The following is a 16399-nucleotide window of genomic DNA, read 5'->3' as shown; positions in this document are numbered from 1 at the left end:
TTATTCTAAACTCAATTTGGGGCTGCTGCACAATTTTATTATCACTATTACTTTGAGAATACAGAACCGACTTTGTAAACAGTTAACTTTTTAAAATATTCAATTTTATTTTAAAGGAAAAGTTGTAATAGATCTGTTAATAAAGTTTTGTCAGTAATATTTGAAGAATAAGAATGCTTTTAGAAGTTTTATACTGTTAAAAGAATATTATTATAAAATTGTAAACTTGAAACAGTATATATATTGTAACTAATTATGTTTTATATGGTACATGTAATAGTATACTTATAGTATTGATGTATCAATTAGCATTGGTGCACACATATTTAATTTCTTGGTATAGTTCAACAAAATCGTTAATAACAATTATGAAAATCCCTCTTCATATATTTTGAATTTTTTTTATGCCTATCTGTGTTCCCGTTTTCCTTTCTTACTTTAGCACATGCATAAAAAAGAATTCAAATAAAGTATCTAACCCAATGCTTGGTAGACAAAGAAAACAAAAAGTATTTACTGCAAAGGACATAATAACTCTAGAGCCATCATTTATGCAGCAACAAAAGTCATCATACTAATTCAAAAATGTGGATCGTCAAACTTTTGCAGTCTCAATTCGTTTTACTGCTGTGAGTTCATCTTATGATAAACAAATGTCCCATACAGTGTTTTTTTATTAACATAAGAGTAAAGTATCGTTTTTGTCTTTAACGTTGGGGTAAATTCTAAAGTTGTCCCTAATGTTTTAATTGTTCTATTTAAATTTCTAACGTTTTAAAATTGACTCAATATTGATACGTTAACAAGAATTGACGGCGGCACAAAATTGAAACAATTTTAAAACATTAAGGACTTAAATATGACGAAAACGTTGAGGACAAAAACAATACATACAAATAAATTTTAGTTTTATCCTTCAATAATATCAATTTTTCATTATACATAGTATTCAATTATTTTTTAATCACATCTAAATAAATTACACTTAATCACACTACTTAAATTTATTTAGAATAAAAGTAGTGTGATTAAGTATAATTTACTTAGATGTGATTAAAAAATAATTGAATATTATATACGGTAAAAAATTGATATTATTAAAAAATAAAAATAAAATTTATTTCTATGTATCGTTTTTATTCCCAATCCCTAACGTTTCAAAATCGTTTCAATTTTGTTCCGCCGTCAATTATGTTAACGGATCCTTAACGGCAGGACAACATTGAGCAAATTTTGAAACGTTAGGGACAACTTTAAAACTTATTCCAAATATTAGAGACAAAAACGATACTTTACTCTTAATATAATTAGAAATGTCAAGGGATTAATATTATTTAAAGTATAAAAAATTTAATTAATATTAATTTAAATATAAGATAAAAACAAGGAGAAAGTGTTAATTATCTAATATTTTAAACTTAGTTTATCTATTTTTATTTGAAGTATTTATTTAAAAGTTATTAGACTTTATTCCAACATCGTAACAAGTCTAACATAAGTAGATCAGTTGAAGTTAAGGGGGAAAATATATTAAATAAATTTTATGAACCGTCTTTAATTTAGAAATTAAATAGATAAAAAAAATTACATAAGCGTGTCAGGGCACTAAAAACTGCAGGAACTTGATCCTAATGATGATGAACTATGAACCTCGTAACTAGAAATCCATAATTAATGGGAGTGATGAATGGACTTTTTAAGTTTTAACCATAACTCCAGAACAGTTTCAATGAAATCAGCACCGACCAACAGAAGCAGGACACTGCATCTGAATGCTTAATATCTTAGCACTCCAAAGCAAAATAGTGTGTAGATTTTTACAAACTCTACGTTAACAGAAAAAAAAAAAATGATGGAAGAAAAGAAAAGAAAAGAATTGTCACCCCCACGTGCCACGAAAAGCAGAATGGTATCTATGATCCTAACAGTAACAGAGGAACTCACGTGCAAGGTATCCAAGAACCTTACAAATTTTAACATTTATGTTAATGGACTCATCATCCCCTTCTCCTTAAACCCAACTTCTCTAGTGATTATAAATCATAGAATAATTTTAGGCACATAATTTAATGTATGTACATGATTATATTAATTCTCCAGTAAGAATTTATTTACAAAATTACAATAAAAATTTATGTACAGTTAATTTTATATAAAATTAATAATTAAAAATTATTATTTAATAATTTAATAAAATTTAATATAAAAATAATTTTATATAAATATTAAAATAAAATAAATATTTATATATGAATATTTTTATAAAAAATTAATAATTAAAAATTATTAAATAATAATTTAATTAAATATATTAAATTATTTAATTATTTTTAATTAATAATTTTATATAAAAATAACTGTATTATAAAAAAAAGTAAAATATTATTTTTATCTTTAATATTTGGGGTAAGTTTTATTTGTGTTTTAAATTGTCCTATTTGTATTTCTAACGTTTATAAAAGTGATTCAATATTATTCTACTATTAATTATACTAACAAATTAGATTATATTTTTTAATTATTTTTACTGTATTCATTCTCAATTAGGTCTCATTTGAATGTGTTTAATTTTAATATTATACACACTATTTGTGATTAGATTCAATTATGTCCATAGAAAAGTGAATTATGTAAATATTATAAGAATTAGTTTTAACTTTTGATGAACTATTTTTTGGAGTGATCATCGATTCTATCTCAGATATTTGTATTCTAACTCCAATAAGAGATTTTCAAAATTCAAACTAAAGCATTCATGATGTGTAATTGACAGTAGAATAACATTAAATCACTTTTACAATGTTAAGAATACAAATAAAACAATTCAAATATTAGAGACACAAATAGAATTTATCTAAAGATTGGAACAAAAATGATATTTTACTCATAAAAAACGTTTAGGGTATATAGTAGATAGGTGTATGTGGCGGTCAAAGGTCAAAGGAGAGAATGACAAAGTGTGGGTCAGCGGGTGAGCCGCACGAGGGGATCTGTGTACCTCGCCACTCACTCTGTCACTCTTTCTTTAATACCCTTTTGCCACTTCCACATGTCAGTCACATGCACCACCCTCTCCTTTTTCTCAATACCCCATGCCTCAATTTCTCACTTTAATTAACTACTACTATAACAATTACACTCAAATTTATAAATATTCTCTCTCAATTAGAAATACGATTCAGGTCATAAAAAATTTTTGACCATTCAGATAATACGTTTAACTTAACATCAATAAAAATATAATTTTATTCTACTGTATCAAGTTAATTACATAAATCACACGACATCATTAAATTATATTATATATTAATTACATATAATTGACAACTTATAAAGGATTCTAGTTAATCTGTTCATATATTCTGGATGTGTATGATTACTCATTTAGTTTTTTTTTTCTTAAGGTTTATTTACAAATTGTTTGAAATGGAGAATGAAATATTGGTCTAAGGCTTCTGAGCAGAGAAGATGATAAAGGACTGATGAACTTTGCTTGTGTAATTGATGAGACCACATGACATGCAAAGCCCTTCAATTTCTTGCTCTGTTAAGAATTTATGTGTCCTTGAAACACTCTGCAACCAAAAAGGCTTCAACATCATCTCATGCAAGCTAAGAGATCAAACAACAACATACTTTTACCTCTCTGAATAAGCGCACAATTAATGGGGTTGTAGAAGAGTAACGGAGAAAAGTGGTTCCAACAAAGATTCCACCACTTCTTAGTATCCGGCTAATTTCAGCAACCTTCAATTTTGTCAATTAGTATACATGTAACAAATATGACTTCGTATGAAATTGATAATTAAGAGCCGTTAGATAATTAAATTGTTTAATATATCAGGTGTTTACATCTTAGCTATCATCTTCGTACGAGTATCATATAACAAAGAGAGAAACAGAATTTAGTGTTTACAGAATTGGAGGGAGATGGCCAACAATGCAAGGCGGCGCCGGCGTGGACGGCATCAACAGAACCAGATGAGAAAGGAAGCCTACAAACATCTGCTCTTACAAGAGCAAGATTACTGCATACAATGACATCAAAAACAAACATGTGGCGTTAATTAATATAACAATTTTTCAGGGGATGAAGGAGAGCAAAACTCACGCTTTCAAAAGAATGTCATCTTTGTTAATGAAATCATAACACTGGCGAAGCATGTTTTCAGAAAAATCCAGCGCCACCACTCCAGAATATGATCCAGATTTGGCGAATTTTCGCGAAATCAAGCCAGTTCCACAGCTAACATCTACGATGCAGCCACCTTTAGCAGATTGAAAGTAGTCTTGAGCCATTTTGAACTGCACTATTCCAATCATTACTATGACTTGTAATATGTGAATTAATTCAAATAAGCATATATAGTTATATACCTCTTCTTCAGGACCTGGAAAGCCTCCTAGATTGAAATTCTGACGCCAACCTCTTTCGTACAAAAATGAAACAAATGGACTCCTGAAAATGGATACAAATTTTCATCAGTTATTGGAGATGAATAAGGAATGTAGTTATTGATTATTATACCTGAAAAGCTCAGTGAGATATGGTTGGTTTTCAGTGTAGTCCAATAATCCAGAAGTAACCGTCAAATCAAGATACTTATCTTTACTAGAGAATGATTTTCTGCATCTTTTACACTTGAAACCTGATCTGTATATTGCTGATCTGAAGTTTTGGATCCATTAATTGAATTGTTATTAATTACGTACACAGAAATATAAACTTGGATTGATTCTTAGTTAGTTACCCAACTTACAAGTTAAGGCCAGAGGGACCTTTTCTTATGAGTGGTTCATAACATATTGGGCATGCAAAATAGTCCTTTTCTATTGCCTGACCCTCCTGAACCCAAAATTAACATTAATCAAATGAGTTTAACAATTGTAAACTAAAAATAATTAATAAAAGGGTATATAGTATATACCAAGTCCATAACAAGAGATGAACTATTATTAATAGCAGCAGGAATAGTTAGTGTTGAGTAGGAGGGAAAGCCTAGGCGAGGGTCAAACTCGGATTTCAAAGAAAGATAGTGGCATTTTGGGAATTGTAGTCGATGAAGAGGAGAAGAAGCCATTATTGCCATCCAAATCCAAATCCAATTCAATTGCTACAATGTTTTTATTTTTCATTAATAAAAATGCTACATGCAGTAAATGATACATGCATTTAGCATTCCCCTTATAAAAAGCATAAATTGGGGGCTTTACTATACATGTACAAAGTGTGTGTTTTTTTTGGGCCTATTGGGCTACGATTATTGGGTTTAATAAAGCCCAAACCTAAGGGGGAATTCTGGATAGAATAGTTGGGGGAAACATAAGGCTTGAATTGAAGAGCTGGCAGATAATGAAAGAAACTGTAATAACTGCAAAACAAGTGTTCCACAGTTACTACTTCATCTGCACAGTATGGCTGCCACCATGAAGTTGAAGCCATTGCTTCCACTCTCTCCTTTGCCTGAACAAGCCACTACTTCTTCAATTTCACGCATTTCCTGTGGCTTATTCACCTCTCTTCCAATTCCTCATGCTTCTGCTTCACACAGACCACAGGTTTCGGTCTCAGTAGCATTCAATCCCCGTGGCAACTTCGACATCTCTTTATTTGATGAGGATAACGGTAACATTTATCTTATATTATTATAGAAAATAATTTGTTTCAAACTTATTTATTCATTTATCATGAGTATATCCAAAAATAAATCTATATCAAATTTTTCTTGTATTAAAATGCATCCTAATTAAAGACAGATATAGAAATATAGAAATATTTTTGATATGATATTTTTATATTTATCTAAACTATCCATTAATAACTATCTTATCTAGTAATAGAAATTGCATAACTGTCAAATTATGTGACTATTCAAGTAAAGATGGTTAAGCAGTTTAGTCAAATTCGTCAATATTCAATTAGTATTTTGATTTACAGATGCTACTAAAGCTGAACATCCAATGCCTCCAACTGAAGGCCGATTCGAAGTTGTTATCGACAATGATGTTGTGACTCGCCTCGACTTGTCCCCTTTTCAGGCTGCAACAGGAATCAAGTCCCCTTCTTTAGGTAGGCCCCTGTTTAATTCAAGGTGGAACTCAGGTGTAGTTAACTCTGTCTGAAGTTGATAGCTCAGAACCGTTAAATGGTTTGACTGATTTGACTAAGTTTTTATCTAATGACTTTCAACTCTCAACTTCATGTTCACACGAAGTTGAGTGTACATGAGTTTTCATCTTAATTCAATCTTGAAAATATATTTATTTTGGGATTGTAACTGATTTTCATAGTTAACAGTAAATCCAAAGGATTTTCTGGAGCGTAGAATTGGATTTACCATAAACTACGCTCGAGAAGATCCTGGCGATCCGCGAGAGTTATCAGAGTTCCCTGAAATCAGGCTCTGGTTTGTGAGGCTTGATGCTACCTATCCATGGCTGCCTATCTTGTTGGACTGGAGAGCAGGCGAGCTTGCTCGCTATGCTGCAATGTTGGTTCCTCACCAGGTAATTAAGTTACTTCTGATCTTGTATGTGTGTATTATTACTACCAACAATGTTTGATGCTATGTTTTTGCAGATGAATATGAAAATGGGAGTTGTATTCAACCCAGAGGCATTAGAACTGTTTGTTATGAACAAAGTGTTTGTTGCATATTCATGGTTGAAGCATCATGACATTCCCATGCCTAAATTAAGGACAAAAGATATGGCCACAATGCTTGGATTTGGGATTGGAGATGAACTATACGACTTAATTGACAAACATCCTCTTCATCTATCATCATCATCAAATGAGGAACGTGTATGATGATGCATGCATGTGTATCAGTATTTTTAAAAATATATATAAAAAAAAAGATCAGCAGCATCCATTTGAGATTGATATTCATTCCTGTATATGTAATCCTGTTTCAAGGTAAGAATTTTAAAACCCACCATTCCTATGTTAGTTATAATGTAATCATTCTGATATATGTTGTATTAGAAACAGAGTTTGTTTGATTTGGAGGAAAAATTCAGTATAGTCTGATGATTGGTGCAACATATATTTATACATGTAACCAACTCAGCATCAACTAACTTCTAAATATAGCTAACAGCAACTATCATTAACTAAATGAATTACTAATTACAATCATCTAAGCATCTAATATGTTGTGTGTCTCCTCCCCAATTCCATTTGAAACATTTAGTTAACACAAGAATTCAATATCTAAATTATCGTGTAACTTATATCGAGAGAAAGTTATGAATTTTGTCTCGAATTCAAACCATGAAAACAGCTATTGATGTAATTATCAGATTAGGTTGCCTACATTATACACTTTGAATGCAATCCTTTTTCAGACTAACGAACCTGCGGTTAATGTGATATACTTATACACTGCACTATCCTCTTTATATATGTATTTTTTTTATAGTTGGGGTACTAATAGCAACTCCAATGGTATGGTAAGACTACTTAGAATCTGATGATGCCATTCTCAATTCCTTTCCCTCCACATGTTACATGTGATATCATAAGGTAGAATTGAGACCGAAATTCTTCATTGGAATTGCTCTAATTATGAAAGCAACAAATTAAAAAGAAAGGCTTCAAAATTTGAATACATTCAAAACTTTTTGTTTTCCTTTTCAAAACTAAATGTAAAAATGATAGTTGAAATCGGATGATAATTTAATCAACCATCAAGATTTCTTAACGTGAGTACATGCAAAGGGTTGTTATTATATATGAATGAAAAACAATAACATAAAAATGAGTTGCTATCAAATCTTTTAACATTAAGTGCACCAACTGTCTTCCATTTGAAATTATAGTGTGATCTTAACTAGTGTGAACTCTTAAATCAATAATGGCTTTTGACGATAGGGAAAAGCATTGAAAAATAGAAATAGAAGCTCTTCATGCATAGCAATTGTCACACATTACTCGTGCTCGATCTATACATATACATAGAAAGCGATTACTTGCGGAAAGAACTAAAGTCTTGTCATTCACATGATGAATTGGAAGAGGGGGCCTTATATTATTATTGTACCTTCCATAACTCCATAACCCTATGGGACAATATATCTTCACTCCCATGTGCCAATGCGATATATATAATGGACAACAACATGTGCCTATGTGTGAGGGAGTCACAACATTATATATACTATACTATGCATATTCACATGTGTTGTTTTATATATTTTTAATATATATTTTATACGAATAAATTATTTATTTGATAATTAATTTAAGTATGTATTAAATTAAATTAGTTATTTTAATTTACAATTGTATCTTTTAAGAATGAACATGAAGCATTTGATTTTTTTTTTAAATCAAATTGGCAAATACAATGATACTTTTTGTGCTTAAACAACTTAAATACAATGTCGAAGCTACTATAAGAATTGTATACATAAAATCATAGGACAAAACTGACCCTAGTATATATTTACTATGAGGTGTGTTATATAGCAAGGTAACATGGGCCTTATCGGATTTGAGCTACAATTGAAGCAATGATGAAGGGACAAGCGCACAAAAAGTTCAAAGCATTTATTCCTCTGCATGACTTTGCATGAAATTTATTTAGTTTCCTGTGTTATATCAGAACCATGATCCTATTGTGCGTTGACTACCATTTCAACTTTTGTGAGAGTAGGGGTCTTTAGGCTTCTTTCTATGTCTCTCCTTTAATTTCTCCTTTTTTTTTTCTTTTCACCATTATTATATTTGTTGTTCATATATTCGAACAAAAATATCTTATAATTCTAATTAATTAGTTTTCATGTTTAACGTAACTAGAAATGTAAATTTTATTCGATAAGTGGACAATTTTAAATAGTAAATACAAAAACTAAATACTTTTTTTTTGGGTTTGAAAATACATATAATTGAATAAGTTATATTCTCTGTTTATGAATCCTTGTTGAAGTTTGAATAATCATTAAAATATATAATGATGACTCTACCCCACCATGTACCGTATAGTTTGAAATAGTTACTTGGTATGGAAGGTTCATGTATATGTGGAAAAAACGATGACTTATAGCTTATGGACTCTCTGTCTTTTCCATCGCCACATGCATGAAGAAAGATTTGGCAATAAAATTGTATTTGTTTCTACCTCTCGTGAGAAATGATAGCTTCATTTCTGAGGGTAAAGATTTCAATTTTTTTAATTTAAATTAATAAATAAAAAAATACATAAATAATTATATCTCCGAGATACTTTTACTAACCAAATTAATTATTTCAATGCAACGAGTCAAACAACATTTTTATATCAGTAAAAATAAAGAAATCAAATAATAATATTGATACGACCGTTATACATCAATCAATCAATCGGTTATAAATTATAACTCGACCGTAAATATTAAGTATGTTATTAATTTCCGCTTAAAATACCATTACTCGGAGGTATAACAGTTATTTTTTTCAAATATAAAGGAAATGGTAAGAAAATTATTTGATTCATTGCATTTTGCAAAACTTATTATTTAACTTAATCGTCGTAGTGTTTTTTGCAGCTATCTAACCCTTGTTTTTTTCGGTGACAATGTATAACTCATCCCGACAGAAAATTTAAAGACATTGATCGACGGACGAGTTATAGACCGGCCAACCTCCACAAGAACAAATATAATTTATTTATTTTTTAAAACACTATTCTTTGTTTATTACTTTGAATTACTAGATAAGAGTCAAATAATAATTCCAATTGTCCTGAGCAGAAAAGTAGAGACAAATTAAAGAAACAAAATAAGGTTCAAAAGCAAGCAGTTAGAGTTGAACCAAGGGGCGTAGAAGAAACAATCAACGTCCATGATATCTGGAATATTATAATAAATACTCTATCACAAACTATAAACTAATAATCAAAGTACTTACCCTTTTGCTTAATTAACATAAGCATGCATCAAGTGTATATAATAAAGTGGTAGGAAAGTAGGATCTTGGTAGGTTTTGACGTTGGAAAAATCCCAAATAAATGTATAATAAAGAAATGATGAATACATACATACATCACCTAAGCTGGAATGTATGGTTATGAAGAGGCATATAATCAGAAATCAAGCTTCAAGATTTCAGTCTTCTATGCAGCAAGGAAACAAATGAAAGTGCATAACACTTTCAATTGTTTGGGCGGCAGTACCCAATAATTGTTATTCAATTTTGAAAAAGTGACCAACAGTGTCGGCCTTATGTTCTCTAACAAAACATGTCTTTCCACTCCCATGCTTTTCATTATTTTCTCATTCACACACCAAAATTTAATCACTCATCTCTGCTTCTGTTGGCCCTACTCTCGCTCCCTTGCAATAAATTATTTAAAAAAATTATATAATTAAAAAAAAAAAGAGAAACTGGGAGTTTTTAAATATGTGGCTACTCATGCCAAGATTTTTTCATAGTAAAAAATAGTGAAATAATAATTTAACCAAATATATATTAAATAATTTGACTGTTTTTACCTATTACTTTTACATAAAAAATAACTTCATATGAGTATAATTACTTTTTGAAAGACGCGTAATAATAATAATCTATTAATAACTCTTTTAACATGGTAATTATGAGTTTAACTAGAAAGTGAATTTTTTTATATATTAATCAATTATTTTGAAATTAATTATTGTTTTATTTTAAATTTTAAATTTTAATCTTAAATTATAAATCTAAAATTTTTTTAAAAAATTTATAATAAAAATTAGTTAATATAACTAATTAAAAAAAATTATACTTGTTATTCTTAATTTATCTATTGCCATCCATTGAAATAATTTGCGAAAGAACTCCCGTTCAACCTATACATTTTTTGTCATTTTCAAGCTCGAATCCGATATATATTGACTTTGTAATAAGAGCCTTTTTCTCTTTTTAGTTTTGTGATTAGAGAATCATTACTAGCATGACTTGTTAATAAAATTTTGTACGTCGTAGTATATGGTATTAATAAATTCATTGCTATGCGTCCCACAGATATTAGATTTTTTTTTTATTTGAACACATTAATAGAGTCAACAACAATAAATAATGTTTATTATTCTCCGATGATGATTTGGTGAAACAGTACTCGTATCGTGACTATAAGACTACGAAGACGATACATTGAGATAGAGATAGAGATACAAAAATATAAAATCGTATTTGACGGATGAGATATAGGTAAAAATATTATATTCAAAGAGATTAAATTAGTATATTTTGTGTTAATTATAAAAAGAAGGACAAAGAGATACTAACAAAAAATATAACTTTTTTATTATTTTTGTTAATTTTTTTATAATTATATTTTTTATTGTTATATTTTTTTAAAAAAATTTTTAAATTAAAAAATAAAAATAAATTACATTTTTATAATTTGTCTAATTTATTATAAAATAGAATAAAAAACACAACCATTAATATTTCTATCTTTTAATTTGTGTTTTATTTTTTTATATTGTTTTATTCTAAAAAACAAACCAACTTAAAATACATTATTAATTATTAAGAGTTAAGACACAATTAATTAACTTGTGGACCGCAAATATACATGTATCAGATATTTATAAATTACACATTATTTGATATGATGAAATATGTGGTAGCTGTTTAGTTTTACCAAATCAACAGTAGTAACGATGTATGTGTGGTACAGATAGATGATATATAGATCCTCGCTTCTTCTTGAGAGCGACAATTATTCTTATCTCATCTGCTCTTTCACACACACTTTTCTCACTCTTTCCCAACAATAATCTTAATTCATCGTAGCCTTATATTTAATCAATTCCATGTTATGTAATAGTGTAACTATCATGCTAATTGTTGGTCTATTTTATTCGGACATATTTTGAGTAAACAGACAATGATATTAAAAATACATTTTCTTATATTTTAAGTTGTATTTATTTATAGGAGGAATATATCCTCTTAATTTTTTTAATTAATAAAATATAATATTTTACTTTATACTCTTTAAGTAAAACAAAATATATATATATATATTGAATAATAAAAGATTATACTTTACTGAACAATTAAAAAAATTGAAAAAATCTACCCTCATTTATAAGTATAAAATATTAAAATAAAAATATAAAATTATTTTTAACAGATAAAACATAAATACAAATATTATATTTTAAAATATCAATTTTTTTAACAGAAAAAATATAAAAATACTAATAAATAATAGCGTTTATTTTGTTGTTAAATTCAAATGCAGCTTTATATTTAAATTAGTATGAGTTGATTTTTGAATTTTTTACGCTAAAAAGCCTAAAAGTATTACACTGGCCTGGTAGGGTTGTCCGACAAAGAGGCATGTCCGAAGATTAGTGAATAATAGAATAGGATTAAAAATTGCAAGTATGGGTGCATGGTAACTAACAGTAAGTGTGAGTGATCTGATTGGAGAAAGCGCAAAGTAAGTGTGAGTGTTCCCGTGCAGGCCAGAGACGAAACAACACGCGTGAAATGGCGGTGCCCACGTGGTCAATGCTCTGCCATGTCACACTGAGATGTCGACGTCCACGTGGATTGCCCCATCATACCCACTAAAAGACAAACTCCATATTTATTTATAATCAAGATTAAGACAATAATGTAACTATATAGTGATAGAACAAGTGTTGGGGAAACCTAAGCTAACATAGGATATAATAACATACAAGCTGTCTTAAATCTTAACGTAAAATTGGACTGCCTCTATAAGTAGCTAGCTAGGTACGTAGCTATATAGAGCACAAGTGAAATTTTTTTTCACAAGGGTAAAAAACTTTGTTGCACAAGACTGAACGAGACACAACCCAAAGGCTCCAATTTGTAAACATGGAAATTAATTACATACAAAAAACAACAGTGAACCACTATTTGAATCCGCTGACATTCAATATCTTCTAAGTTGGTAGTCCAATCTGTAGTGGATAAATTCGTGTTCAAATGCTGTATCAACTCTATTGTCTATTCATTCAATTTGCACCTTTAGTTTATGGAGAAGTATAGGCAGACAATGAAAATATTAAACAATGTGAATAATAGATATATCGGATATTTAATTTTATTTTAATTCATTATAAAGGTCTGTCGCTGGCCACTAATGGGATGAGTTGTTACATGCACAAGGCGGGTTCGAACCCCAACACTTACTTAAATGGACAAGTAAGTTGATCACTCGACCAACTTAATTTGATTTTTTGTTATAAATTCTTATCTATACAAAAATAAATATGTATTTATTTATATATAAAAAAGTAGTAAATATTTATAAGACAACTCAAATTAAAAAAGTTTAACACTAAATAAAATGTTGTAAAGTACTGAAATAAATCATGAAGCAAAATTAGATCTTTAGATATTAATTAAGCATGATAACAAACTTAAATTATAATTTATATTCTAAAAGAATTTGTCATGTAGATTCAATTTTCACTGTTGCATAAGAATATTTATATATAAGTATTTTTATGAATTTTGATGATGTTTAAAAACAAATTAAACCTTGGCCTACTTGATACGAATCTACATAAATTTTCTACCTAAACTTTAGATCGTTTATAACTGGTTCATGAAAGTCTTACCATGGTACAATTAACCCAAAAGACTGTAGCATTCTCTGACCCCAAATTAGAGAAAATGTACATTTTAATGTTTCAATGCTTTTCGTGTTTTGTTTGAACTCCCAGCCTTTCCTCTTAGAGCGTGTACCTTTTTTTTTTAACGATAAATAGTGATATTACATTATTAATATATATATTTTTATGATATAGAAAATAATGTTTTTGGTCCTTTCATTTTTATTCAACTACTTTGAGTTTGAGAAAGATAGTGAATGTACTGTTAGTGCTGTAAGTGTGAAGAGTGTTGACATTAGTCTCACCTCAAAAAAAGTAAGGAAGAGTGAGAAATTTATAAGACGAGAGACCCATTAACTTGGCACCTTAAGGTTTTGAGTTAAATGTGGTGTCTTCTCATCTTATGTTTTCTCGCTTGATTTCTCTCTGAAATTTCTTCAGTGGTCGAAAGCTCTCTACGGTTGGCCCAACATACATTTTTTCATTTTATTTTTTAATAATGCAATAAATATATATTAGAGGCCTAAACATAGATCCTTATCTGTTTAACATTCTTTCCACCGCTTAAATCAAATTCTAAGTAAGCTAAGCCTTTATTTGTACATACACACACCTAATTAAAAAACGAGCTTAAATAATGATTGGGAGTTGAAATGATTAATTAATTAATTAATTAGTCATGACTAATTTATTTATATTGACATACATATTGGTTGACAGTTTATCAATGAGTACCAGAAGGCAACAAATAAAAAACAAAGAAATAAAGGAAGAAGGAAAAAATCCAAATCCGAAATTTAAGTTAAAGTTGAATAATGTGGACCACCTAAAATGACTCTAATATTTATATATATATATATATAGCAAGCAGCCATCCCCATCTTCTTCCACCCCCTATCAACTACTCAACACAACTTCCAAATTCTCTAATTAAGTTCTTCAAGAAGTTAATTAAACGATGATGAAGCCTTCTTTTGTAGCTTATCTTATTCTTTTGTCACTCATTCTTACAAGAGCTCAAGGTAATTAATTAATTAATAGCATCATATATCACCACTTCATCATTATTTCTACTTAATCTTGATTTATTTGTTTTATTTTGTGCATGCAGGGATTCGAGTTATAATGGAACATAACAAACAACATGTAGGTTCATACATAAACTCCTCAGTTAATTAATTTGTTAATTATTAATTAGAAGTTTAATTAATTTGAATTATATATTTGTGAATACAGAAAGAGGAGGAAAGTGCTGCTTTGTTGAAAAGAAGTAATATTGGATGCAAATTCAAAGAGGAAGAAGAATGCACAGGTACCAACAAGAAGAAAAGAGTACACACAAATTCAAACAACCCCTTATCATACATTCATGAAGATTACTATCGACCTAGACGCCATAGACCTAGACGCCATAGACCTAGACACCATTAACTACTTACAACACTTTAAACCTTCCTTATTATATCTTATTACCAAAATTAAAGGATAATAATGTATTATTATTATTCATTAATTACCTTCCTGCAAGTTTTGCCCCAAGAAATTCATTCCATCTTATATTATCACAACTTCTAATTCTTGTAGTTATACTGAAAAGAAATTAGTGCTACGCTAGATTTTGTTAATTATTATTATTATTAATTCATTTTAATTCCTCTGGTTTGGCTTAGCAATGCAACATGCAACTACTTGATTTATTTAATTAGTAGTTTAGTACTAATTAATTAATTAATCTCCCTATGTACCGTATAAAATTATATATAAGAGCATCAATTAATTACTATTAAGCATATTGAATATTATTGTTGTATGTTATTATGTTGGTGCAGGAAAGATAAAGAATAGGAAACTTGTTACCACTACTACCCTCACCACCATTTCAAAGGTTGGTTTATTATCATAGATCATTAAACAAACTAATAAAATAAAATAAAAAAAATTAAACCTTGGAATTTGTTATTTTTCCTCTTTATAATATATGCTCCATATGCACAGAATAATGATGAAGCTGATGAGCAGTACCTCCCAGCATTAAATAATGGAACCACAAGAAATTATATGAAAGTAGTGAATAATGAAGCAGAGGGTATAAAAGTAAATAAACAAGCTACTTCTTCAAAGAGCAAGAAGGATGATGAGAACTACTACCCTGACATGGAAGACATTGTTGAGATGGATTATTCTCCGGCAAGGAGAAAGCCTCCCATACACAACTGAGTCCTACTTAGGGAACACCACCATTTACATATACAATAATATTATTAATTCTTACTAGACAAAGTTTAATATATCATCTAATTAAAAAATCTTATAGTAGTATATATAATTTTATATATATTATATATGGACAGATCAGAGCCGAAGTTATTGGACACAGCATTACCGAAATGCTGCAGTTTTTTTAGGGTTAGGAATGATCATTTGTACATTATTATTATATTATTACTTGTTACCTTTATTCATTACCATCATATATTAATATTAATCTATATATCTTACATAGCTTTTTGCTACACATTAGGTTGTTAACTCCAAATATCGCGAACTAGCGTCTTAATTAGGTTTAGACGAAGATTTTAGTATCAATTCTACTGGACGACGAAAATTGCTAACAATGTGAATAATAGGCTATATGTCAGGTTCACTAAACATAAATAAATCTAATTAATTTAAATTTTAAATTTTAAAATTAAAATTAACCTTTTTTTTAACCTATTGTTACGTTGTTCCTAAAAAAAAAAAATTGTTTTTCTATGCTAAAAATATAAGGCTTACTTGTTTTTAATTTGATAACTTGAAAGATAGTAAAGTGGGGCCAATAATGATAAACATACCA

At 29.0% G+C, this 16399-nt stretch overlaps 3 protein-coding genes across 3 annotated transcripts; 2 read left to right on the top strand and 1 right to left on the bottom strand.

Moving 5' to 3' along the window:
• Positions 1-3371: 3371 nt before the first annotated feature.
• LOC112778013 (uncharacterized methyltransferase At2g41040, chloroplastic) lies at positions 3372-5081 on the bottom strand. Its single transcript, XM_072233931.1, has 8 exons — positions 4941-5081; positions 4761-4843; positions 4529-4669; positions 4378-4459; positions 4112-4305; positions 3917-4028; positions 3643-3747; positions 3372-3575 (listed from the first exon to the last, which is right to left on the bottom strand). The coding sequence occupies exons 1-8, from the start codon at positions 5079-5081 to the stop codon at positions 3447-3449; spliced, it is 987 nt and encodes a 328-aa protein (XP_072090032.1). The 3' UTR covers positions 3372-3446.
• A 140-nt stretch (positions 5082-5221) lies between these two features.
• LOC112701255 (protein CHLORORESPIRATORY REDUCTION 6, chloroplastic) lies at positions 5222-7045 on the top strand. The gene is made up of 4 exons (XM_025752038.2): positions 5222-5626; positions 5939-6070; positions 6299-6507; positions 6581-7045. Exons 1-4 carry the CDS (start codon positions 5416-5418, stop codon positions 6809-6811), a joined length of 783 nt encoding a protein of 260 aa, XP_025607823.1. The 5' UTR covers positions 5222-5415; the 3' UTR covers positions 6812-7045.
• A 7241-nt stretch (positions 7046-14286) lies between these two features.
• Positions 14287-16078, top strand: LOC112777927 (uncharacterized). The gene is made up of 5 exons (XM_025822335.3): positions 14287-14585; positions 14675-14709; positions 14800-14875; positions 15393-15448; positions 15559-16078. The coding sequence occupies exons 1-5, from the start codon at positions 14522-14524 to the stop codon at positions 15778-15780; spliced, it is 453 nt and encodes a 150-aa protein (XP_025678120.1). The 5' UTR covers positions 14287-14521; the 3' UTR covers positions 15781-16078.
• Positions 16079-16399: the final 321 nt, after the last annotated feature.

This window comes from Arachis hypogaea, chromosome 1 (assembly GCF_003086295.3).
Source record: "Arachis hypogaea cultivar Tifrunner chromosome 1, arahy.Tifrunner.gnm2.J5K5, whole genome shotgun sequence".
Classification (NCBI taxonomy): Eukaryota; Viridiplantae; Streptophyta; class Magnoliopsida; order Fabales; family Fabaceae; genus Arachis; species Arachis hypogaea.
This window is presented reverse-complemented; position numbering and strand designations above follow the sequence as displayed.

Coding starts and splice junctions, on each gene's coding strand:
- LOC112778013 (XM_072233931.1), bottom strand. CDS start 5,081: ATGGCTTCTTCTCCTCTTCATCGACTACAATTCCCAAAATGCCACTAT. Junction 4,844..4,940: donor TTAATAATAGTTCATCTCTT/GTTATGGACTTG, acceptor TGGGTTCAGGAG/GGTCAGGCAATAGAAAAGGA. Junction 3,576..3,642: donor TTGTGCGCTTATTCAGAGAG/GTAAAAGTATGT, acceptor TTTTGGTTGCAG/AGTGTTTCAAGGACACATAA.
- LOC112777927 (XM_025822335.3), top strand. CDS start 14,522: ATGATGAAGCCTTCTTTTGTAGCTTATCTTATTCTTTTGTCACTCATT. Junction 14,586..14,674: donor CATTCTTACAAGAGCTCAAG/GTAATTAATTAA, acceptor TTGTGCATGCAG/GGATTCGAGTTATAATGGAA. Junction 14,710..14,799: donor TGGAACATAACAAACAACAT/GTAGGTTCATAC, acceptor TTGTGAATACAG/AAAGAGGAGGAAAGTGCTGC.
- LOC112701255 (XM_025752038.2), top strand. CDS start 5,416: ATGGCTGCCACCATGAAGTTGAAGCCATTGCTTCCACTCTCTCCTTTG. Junction 5,627..5,938: donor TTTATTTGATGAGGATAACG/GTAACATTTATC, acceptor TTTGATTTACAG/ATGCTACTAAAGCTGAACAT. Junction 6,071..6,298: donor AATCAAGTCCCCTTCTTTAG/GTAGGCCCCTGT, acceptor CATAGTTAACAG/TAAATCCAAAGGATTTTCTG.